Raw genomic sequence first — 10,665 nt, 5'->3', positions numbered from 1 at the left:
TCTCTACATTATAATGACTGATTTCACTGTCATGTGGAATGGAGCATCTCCACAGGTTCAATCTATTTTAACTTTTTCATAGACATAGACATATAGATGTAGATATAGATGTATTTCATTGTTTTTCTCACAAACTGTTATTTGTGAACATGATCTATCTACAAAGATCAATTACAAACATGCACCCAAACGTTTTTGTTTGTTTTTTAAAAACCTTTTTGTGTTAAATTATATAATGGCTATAAGAGATGAATTCATAAAAAGGTCTTTCATGTACTTGTCTTTATTAAGGGCTCCAAAAAAAAATTAAATGCATTACAACCTGACATATTCACAGTTTAGAATGTGTTACTTCAAATTATTTTCAGAAAGTTTTTATAAAGCATATCTATATGTTTAAACCTGCAGAGTGCAATGCTGTGTGACGACGGTGACAGGAAGCAGCCAATCCAATGGAGCCATTTTTTCCCCCTTTCAGCACCAATTGGCTGAAATAAGGAAAACTGCCGTTATCTTGGAGGTAATGCTAACTGCTTCCACTGTGTGTTGATTCATTTTAAAATACATTTGTGTTTGAACTATTAAAATAGAAACTTCTAAGCGCTTTTAAAGAGAATCTCCAGCATTTGCAGATTTTATCTTTTCATCTCTGACCCCATGATACTGGAGGTTCACCGTCTATCAGTGTAAACGCCTGCTGCCTCCTTACTGGGTAGTACAACATGCAATGGCACTGAAGGCATTCTGTTTTATTACATTATAAATTTATGCATTAGGATAACATCTGGGTTTCTTTAAGAAAGCCCACGGCTGTGTAATGTGATGCATATGGAGCAATAAAGAGAGGATGAGGTTGGATAAATGACTGCAAGGACAGCAAGCCGTAATGAGCCGATCAAACGATAGTGAGGATGGAAACGCCACAGCATCAGAGCGGCGACAGACTGATCTGTCGGGGAATCCCTGCTCCCGGCGTTCCAGTCAGCCGCTCACAGCTTTCTGTCACAGATTCCTCCTGCCACGAGAAGCTCTGCTTGTTCCTTCTGCTAATCTTTCCTCCACAGGCGTCATCTGATGCTCCTGCTTTCCACGCATCAGTCCCACATCATGCCACTGTTCTGGAGGATTCAGAATGATCAGGTCCAGAAATAAATTAGAATGTTTTTGAACAGTTTGGTTATTCAGTAACTTCATTCAGTGAGTGAATTTAATTAAATTCAGTTTATGAAACTTTATTTGTCCCCAAAGGGGAATTTAAAGGCAAAAACATATACAATCAATCACCTACACCTCTAATATTTGAATAATTGTTACACAGCAAGTCACCTGGAGCATTTTGAAGGCAACTTGCTGTGAAACAAGTTGCCTACTTGTTCCACAGTAGTTGTAATGAGCAGAAAGTTTCTGACAGGATAACTGACAGAGACCTTTAAGCAAATCAAAGAAGTTTCAACAGAGTCGAGGTCAGAGCTGAACAGTAGTCTGTTTTAGCCAAAAACATTTTAAAGTGTGTTTGGGATCATTTTCTTGTTGGAATAATAAACTGGGTCCAAGTTTTAACAATCAAATTAAATAAGTTACTTTTTTAAGAACAACTTTTAGACCACAGAGGCTTAAACCTGCTTTACTCCAGCAGATAAAATCATTTACAAACATTTTTAAAAATTAGACTTTTTGACATTAGACCACAAAGACTAAAGATGTTTTTGGGGAACTCGAGGTTAAGCTGTCAGGCACGGTGGTGACAGCATCAAACTGGCTGTGGAGCAAAGTTATAAATATTGTTCAGATTCCTCATTCAAACAGAACATCACTGCCAAGGATGGACTTTAATATAAACCACTGGCAGAAATCTATTTTCTCCAGTAAATGCCTCATATTTTACATCATTTTCTGTTGTAAATGCTCATCTTAAAATATTTTTCTCTTGCTTGGTTTGATTGGATTCCAGCTGGCCTGATGCTTTAGAAAAACTAACAATGAAAAACTAACTATGCAGACAACAAGGATTGTCTTTATCACAGGAAACAACAGACTCTCTCCTGGTGCTGATTCAGACTAAAGAGACGTGAATGAAAGTCAGCTGAGGTGAAACTTTCCTCAGCATTCTGGGTCTGAAGCCTCTGGGAACGATTCAGCCATCAGTCTCCATTCTCCAGTCCCTGAACAATCACTTCATCACACCCTGAACGGCAGCATTTTTACCGTCCTGAATTGAGTTTTTCTTTTTATGGAAATGAATTTTGGACACCTCTGGAAGACCGTCCCACTGCCTCCGTGTGTCTGTCTGTTCCTTTGTGTTTTATGGTTCGTTGCAGCGGTATGAGATGCTGCTGCTTACCGAGGGACGATTCTGTACTTCACATTAAAATTCCTCTGGTAAAGCAAAGAGTGGGGTTTAATTATGAAGCTGTATAACACAGGCTGTAATGGGAGACTGCAGGAGTGCAAATATGTAGCAGAGAGCTGCTTCTGCATGTGCAGCAAATTCACTTCTAATCACAGTTACTTCTGCAACATAAAAAAGAGCAAATAAAGCAACATGAGCTTTATTGATTTTAATCTAGCTGCAGATGAGATAGATGTTTGCTGTAATAATAATAACAGATTTCTGGCACTGTGGTGATGTTCAACTTGTGTGAGGGAAAAACTTTTTTAAAGCTCAAGTTTTTCAGTTTTTATTATAATCTAATCAAAATTGACCTTATTTTTACAAGTGGAAGCAATATTTTTCTTAGATTGCCATAGTTTATTAGACTGACATGGTGCATTATGTAATGCTGGAATTATTTTTAAGTACCACCACATGTCAGAAAAATACGGATTTATTTAGTTGACATCAACTTAATAACAATTTCTTGAAAAACTATGTGGGTAAAACCACAAGGAAAGATTTAAAGAATTGAATCCATACATGAATTCAACTGAAGGTGTTTGTTACAGTGAGGATGGCAGCAATTTTACCTGTTATCTTACTTCTTTGTGTGTATTCTTGAGTCTGTATCTGTGCTGCTGAAGTATTTCTGTAAATAACTGGACGGACCAGAGAGGCGCGTTTGATTCTGTGAGATGCAAACACAAACTCATCCTCTGCTTCCCTGGAGTCCAGCAGAGTTTTCATTCTGTGCTTCTTTGATATGCAAATATCAGAGTTTTATCTGGGAGGTCCATCCTGCCGTCACATGAGCAGCGGCACACCGAGGCCGGAGGCAGGCAGCCGGACACACTGCATGTCAGGTGAGTCTCTGGTGGGTTGAAACACAAAATGACTCCACCGAACCAAAGGAAACCAACTGGAATCTGGAAGCACTTTCCTGCCGACAGAAGATGTTTCCATTGCGAATGCGAGTAAATCTTACAGCTGAAAAAATCTCCTGATCCTAGCACAGAAAATATTAACAAAAAAACATGAGTTTTTAAAATTGTTTCCATTAAGCTAATTTATATTTTGTAATTTTAATTTGCATACTTTTATGATCAACTACAATGCAGCTAGTGATTGCTGCATGAATGCAGAGCAGACAGTAGACAGTAGTCCACACATATCAATTTAAATCATGATCAATATTCTAGATTAATTTAAACTCAGGAAATTTATGTCTGAATGATTCTAAACCGAGTATTACCCCATTATTCCTCCCACTAATTATTCTCCTGATTAAATGAGTCACACCAGGCTGGTTTCCTATAAATACAGAAATAAATATAAAACTGAGTTAGTGTCTGTGGAATAAACAGATCTATAACATCCGGCTCACTTCAAAGAGCCAGAAATCCCATCTCTAGGATGGATGATCAGACTCTTTCAGAGCCAGTACTCCCTCCAAAACTCATATTTATCATCGAGCGCTGGCGACTTGACATCCTCCCTTATTAGCAGTTTTCTTTAGTTTTATTGAGCAGAAAGCTCTGATGACACTGCAGCAGCTCAGCTAATCCAAATCTCATCCTCCCCTTTATTTAAACCAACAGAGCTCTCAGTCCAAAGACTGACACTCACGAATCTGAACAAAGGTTTGCCATCGCATTGGACCGAATCCGAGAGCTGCTGCTAATATTCATCACAGCATCATATGCACAGAAATAAACATCAATAAACTCATTTTACCTGCTAATAACCTTAATCATCACTCTTATGGCAACATAATCTTATCACATCCCACATGCTGTACATGCAAGCAACACATTCTTTTCTTTACCACTGTCATTTTTTAAAATAAAATAATCGATCAAAGCTTTTCTGTTGGCACAACATGAAATCTGTTTTGCTTTGTTCGTTACGTAGAGGAGCAGTTTGTTTCTTCCAGCCAGTCAGTCAATCAAGAAGCTTTTAGAAACACAACAGAGTCCTCAGAGTGATTTTAGGGTCTATTTTCTCTGAATCCGCTCTTAGACTAAAACAGCAAAAACAACCTGCTGTTATTGTTGCCCAATGACCATTAAAGGCAGCATGCTTCTATATTCGTCAGTGATTTTATATGAAATTAGCTTAAATGGCTACATAGTGAAACTATGTACCTGTGAGAACCAAGTGGGAAAAAACCCAGCTCTGAACAGATGATCTCATTTACACCAACACCAACAGAAGCAGAACGATCTCCAGCCAAAATGAGATTTTTTCGTTTCGCCTTGCATCGATCTGTTTTCGTTTACATTTCACCTTTTGGTTTAAATGCTATAGATCCAGTTCTTCCTGAGCGTCCAGCTCCAGTCTGATGTGTTCCTGGTCAACCTGAAGCCACAAACTACACCAGAGTTAATGTCAGCACATCCTGTCCGGCGGAGAACACCAGATGCTTTTCAAAGTAAGAGCAGTAGCTCTCTTTTAAACATAAGCTAACTGTTGCCAAAGGAAATAAAACATTGGCTCTCTTCCTGTGCTTTTTGTATCTGAGCAGAACTAAGCATGCAGAAAAGTATCTGTTAAGATCCTGCTCTGTTTAATCAAAACCAGGCACTGAGAAAATTACAGCAACTTGCAAGAGTGATCTCTGAATAAAAGACGATCTCCTAAACTAGAAGAGAAGTTATTCAATTTCAAGCAGGCTTTGGTAGATGTTCACAGATTGGAGCGATATGTAAGGGCAGTAAGCGAATATGTCACACTGAAATTAAAATCCTATTGGGAGATAAAAACCAATGAAGCTGCAGAGACACACAAATGTAACCATGACCTCTGACTTTTACATTTTTCATTTTATTTATTTATTTTTTTCAGTTTATGTGACAAACTAATAAAAACCTAAATTATAAAGCTGCAGGAGGTAACGTTTGAAAAACAGAAGTTTTTAAGAAGGGGCTTAATTGAGCTGCACAGGTGAAATAATTTGGTTAAATGTAATTATAAGTCCTGCACTTCACAACACTGGCTTTGATGGGAGAGACGAAGAAGGCTTTGGCTAAAAGAAATCCACATGAAGTCAAGTCTGCAGTTTGTCTCAAGACTCACTTAAAGATATTCCTGTCTAAATAAAATGTGGCTGAAAAGTGAAAAATGAAAAGATGTTCACATTGAGACACATTTTCACATCTACACCTGAGACCAGGTTCAAACTTCCAGCGACTTAAACAGAGAGCTCAAACAATTCATATGTATGAATGGTTTAGTCAAAGTAACAGCTTAAATCCAGTTGTGCCAGATCAAAGTGGACAAAGACCATAAATATTTTCCCAAGGTGTAGTTAAAAAAAAAAAAAAAACATGAAGCTTCTCAGTAGTTTTTCCTCTTTGACATCAAACTACAATGAACTACATGGCAGCTGTGGGTCTTAAATCCTGTTCTGAAGAAAACGACACCAGCTGACCCCAATTATCCGTACAACAATTTTTGACGAGTCAAGAATGCAATCTGCCACTTCTCACATCCACACAGCGTCAGCCTCACATCTGAGAGGATCCAGCGTCAATCGCTGCTGGCCAGAAAAAAAAACTCCAAAAGGCATAAATTAAAGAAGTAAATATAAAAAAAGAAAAACATGCCAGAAATATTTTATGTGGCATAGTTGTGTAAAATGTCGTGTTTATATGATCATAAAGAGAAGAAGCAGATATGCCTGCGTTTGCTTTGTCTGTAGAAAAATAATATAAAATCTCTTGGTTATTCTGATCAAGGTCGTTGTGACTGGAGGTTTTGTGGCAGGATGCAGCTCTGTGTTTATGATGGAGCCAGTGAAAAATTGCTTTTCATGTGACCCTGAGTACTGATCCATAATACAAAGAAAAGCTCCAATAATTGTAACTCTCACCGGCTCAGACGTACAAACAAAAACCTGAACCAGAATCTTCACTGCTTCCTTTGGTCTGGACCTGATTCTGTTTCACACTCTGAATGTTCACCAGGAAACTCATCTGGACTGCGTAACACTGACAGAGCAATTAGCTAATGCTGAATATTAATGATCACGTAGAAGAGCAATGCAGGCAGAACAGCTGCATTCTGCAAACTTGAACAATTTTTTTCCTGAGAAATTTAAAAAGAAATGTACTTCTGCCTCATCTGTCCTCTGAGAGGCATTTCTCTCTACTGTCTCCACATGCTTAATCAGGAGGTGGGGTTGCTGTAAAGTCATTAGTTCCCTTAGACAAACGACTTTTCACCCACTGGCTTCCTTGTCTCTAATCATAGCAGAGGGTCTGCTGGTCGTCTCCAGGCATCGATAAACGGGAGGGAGGCACTGAGGACAAATTGCAAGTCTATGAAGGAGAAGTAAGGGAAAAATGTAATTATGCTAATGCTCACTCACACCCAGGTTGAATGCATAGCAGACAGGATGTGAGTTCCTGGATCAAGGGAGGAAGCCATGTTCCCTACAGAGAATAACTGCATGCACAAGGACGACATCCAGACTGACTGGGATTGGAACCCATGACTTACTACAAGGCAGCAGCCCTAACATGGGGTTATCTATTTGTTTGCACCAAAGATTAACAAATGATGTATCTGTGAACCCAATCACCCAATTGGGTTGACCATCCCAAGTCTAGAAAAGTTTAGAAACAATTTACTTCACAGTACAGCAGATTTTCTCCAGGTTGGTATCTTCAATTAGACTGATTCCTAAAACAGCCCAGGATCCCAAACATCAGGAAATCGATGTTTGTCTCCTGGGAGACGAGTTCAGATGCTTCAATGAAGAAAAACTGGGTGTGAAGACGCTCCTGTGCTTTGATCAGTCAAACAGCACAATCGGATGAAAGAAGAAACTTGGACACATTTCTGTTTTACTGACAGCTGCACTGTAAACTACAGCACTTTATGAATTATATGCTTCATATTAGTCTTTAAATTATTGATTTTAAATGTTTTATATTGTGTCATCAGTTTATAAGGCAAAAAATATATATTTTGTTTGCTATTGAATGTCTATGAATAAATTCCATTGGATTTATTTTGTCATACTTGTATACGTCTGGATTTGAATTTCAACTTGAGTGCATTTATAGTGAAACTAGCATTTTTTTATTATTATTTTATAAATTCATTGCTAATGAACTGAACTCAGTTGAACTGAAACAAATTTAAGATGAGAAACCCGGAAAACAAACCTGATAAAAACGGACCAGATCCCTCCAGGCAATAAAAATTTAATAATTTATTATTTTCAAAGGTTACACCTCTCTGACATGAATCCTCCATTCACTGCATCATGCGAGCATCGCCTTGCTTGGTGGTACTTGTTGAGAGAAGTGCTGAAACAGTTATGAGCCGCTCTAACCTATTTCCAACAAAATAATAATAATAAAAAAAACTATTAAATGAAATGAGATTTTTTTAAGTAAATGCAATCAGATCTGTCCATGTCAGAGAATAAAACCTGACTTTTTTTTTGGTGCAACCTGTTAACGCGCCGCCAGCTGCTGCGGTGCGGGGATCCGTCCATGGTGCTGAACTGCGGGTTAACAAAGACCCAAAAACCCAAAGAACCTCCGTGTGGCTGATCGATCTGAATGTCAGAGTTGAAATCATACAGAAAATCTATTTAATCGGCGGTAAAACTCACATTCTGTTTGTTTCGTTTCTTTTGTTTGAGAGAACAGGAAACTCAGCTGCTCGAGGCTTTTACTCACACAAAAACTCCGAAGAGCAGAACTCGGATCCCGATCTCCAAAGCCAGCTGCCGCATGTCTTTCCTCCGCTCTGTGGGCGAAACATTCATGGTGTTTGAGGAGGAACGAAAAGAAATCCGTTAAGTGAAACGACCAAAGGCAGTCCCAGTCGGCGCTGCGGGTTCTTCACTTTTATAATCCGTGGAACCAGAACTCCCAGAGGCGACGCTTCCTAATCACGCACTCCGCGCGTCTCCATTCCCGTTCGGTCACCTGAAGCAGCGGTCTTTCCTTCAGCCTCAGCCTCCTCTGCGGTTTGCGTTAGTGTGACTCTGTTACTGGCTGCCAGCTCCTTGAACTGCTTTCTGTGGGTTGGAGTGTGGGGAGCGCAAGAAATCAGGAAATATGGGAATCGGTTCAGGTGTTGGATGAAACTGAGGCAGTGAAGGAAGACTGGAAAGTAAAGGGAGACTCTGAGCGTCACGCCTCTCTCTCTCTCTCTCTCTTTCCTCTCTCTCGTTTTGCATTTCTTGGCTTTACTTTGAAGGACCAGATGAACAGAAGTTTCAAACTTAGGACCTCGCACCAACTGACTTACATTCAATCATTATGGAATTGAACGTCTGATCAATTTTGGTCTCATATGACTGGAATAATGAAACAATAATGTAAAAAAACTCATTTGGAAACACAAGTTGGAACTTATTGTTTAGATTTATTTTCCTTTAGCTGTGGCCAACATCATTCACAATGGCAAGTTTTAAATCTAATTATCCTTTAGTAAACCATCATGTTTCTTCATGTCAGCAGGTATTACACTTCTGGAATGAGCCGAGGTCCAAAACACAACCATGTCAACAAAGAATGCAACATGCTCAAAATCCAAATCTTCTAAATAATCTTCTTTAGAGAACTCAACTGTTTGAGTGAAAGTGGTCAGAAACTACCATGACCTCTGCAGTGAGACAAATAAGAAGAGTTGAAACAGAAAATGTTTTAAATGAACAAAACATCCAAAACCGAGACACAAATAGAAAAACTAAAACAAACTCAGAGAACCAGAAACTTTGGAGTAAAAGAGGAAGGAAACTAATAGACTTAAAACTGCTCAGTGAAACGGAAACTGAAAAAGGACAAGTCACAGAATTGTGAACTGAGGGGAAATAACAGAAAAACTATCAAAGCACAAAATGTTCTTACTAAAGTGAATGCTTGGTTTTCCCTAAAACAAGTCAAATTAATCTGAACTGGAGACTGAGGGGGAAAAACTAATTGCAACAAAATGACAGTGACCTGATCATCACCGGAGCTTCCTGACGGTTTGTCTTCACATCGGTGAAATGGAGCAACATTAACATTATTCAAGTCGACAGCAAATTTATGTTGTATAATTATTTTGAAATGAAGAACGAACCATTCAAATAAATCATTAATATCATTAAAAAATACGACATTTTTTAACGAGAGGTTGTAAACGTCTCACAGGAACATGAATAACCAAGCAGCACTTTGAGGAACAAGGTTTACGTCTGGTCTCATCTTTATTAAAGAGACACATCTGTTTAATATCCATCCCCTTATTAATAATGAATCACACTAAGTGAAGCAGAGGTAAAGCAGAGATCTTCAGCGGCGCCGTCCCAGTCAGTGGTGATGACCAGAACAGCAGCTGGGAGGAAGAATCAATCAAGGCTTGTTTTTGGGCTCAGGTGGCCAGCAGCCTGACACAAAGTATTACAGCAGGACATGAGAGAGGAGTCCAGCTGCCAGCCCCGCCCAGCGCGTCCGGCCCACGGCGAGGCGTGGAGTTCCTCAGGGTCCGATCGGCCTGACTGAGACGAATGAGCGAAGGCAGCAACAGAACCTGTCCAGATCCTCAGACACATGAATATTTCATCCACTCTTAAACTGACCTTCTCACTTTAGCTGCCAGTCAAATGCAGGCTTCTGTCAGTGAGTGTGTGTGTGTGTGTGTGTGTGTGTGTGTGTGTGTGTGTGTGTGTGTGTGTGTGTTGGGAAAAACTCCTGACCCAGAAACTTCCCTCTCTCCTTTCTGGGTCAGAGACCTGACAAGCAGAAAACTCACAGTTTGGAAACTGTATTCTTGCTAACAAGGCATCACAGCATCACTAAAATTAATGCACGAACACACAGATACAGAAGAGATTTTGATCTTTTTCTTTGTTTCACGCAGAGAAATGTTAAATGTGCCTGAAGTCTGCTCTGCTTCCTAATAAGAACACAGCAGAACAAGAGGAGACGTGAAGCGATGATGGGTTGGGAACTCCAACTTCAAAGCTCTCTTCCAACCATCAGAATTTGGGGCTTTTAGGGAGTGTGGCGTGTTTATTAGAAGCCATCCACACGGCTTAGACTTCAGGCCTCACATCAGTCACGAATAAGATGATTCACTCTGGTCAGAGCCCCTGAGCATCAGAACAGGATGGCAGAAACAATTACAGGAGCGGCGCAGCAGAGGCATATCTTTCTTTGTTCTTTTCTGCAGCGGTGATTGTGAGTCACATTCCCCGAGGTTCTGTTTATTCTGCCAGGTTAGATATATGCTGCACTCTGACAAAGAAAAGCCCTTCAGCATCACAAATGTACAAAGTTTGTCTA

At 39.6% G+C, this 10,665-nt stretch overlaps 1 protein-coding gene across 1 annotated transcript in view; it reads right to left on the bottom strand.

The window, feature by feature from the left end:
* LOC103148980 (phospholipid phosphatase 4-like) overlaps positions 1-8,511 on the bottom strand; it is a 46,910-nt gene extending 38,399 nt beyond the window's left edge. The window contains exon 1 of the mRNA XM_007567991.2: positions 8,068-8,511. Within this exon, the coding sequence (XP_007568053.1) occupies positions 8,068-8,156 (89 nt within the window). The 5' untranslated portion in view covers positions 8,157-8,511. The remainder of the gene's footprint in view (positions 1-8,067) is intronic.
* Between the last annotated feature and the right edge of the window lie 2,154 nt (positions 8,512-10,665).

The sequence above is a fragment of the Poecilia formosa genome, unplaced genomic scaffold, assembly GCF_000485575.1.
Source record: "Poecilia formosa unplaced genomic scaffold, Poecilia_formosa-5.1.2 Scaffold216, whole genome shotgun sequence".
Classification (NCBI taxonomy): Eukaryota; Metazoa; Chordata; class Actinopteri; order Cyprinodontiformes; family Poeciliidae; genus Poecilia; species Poecilia formosa.
The sequence above is the reverse complement of the archived record's forward strand: the minus strand, read 5'-3'. Positions and strand labels throughout refer to the sequence as shown.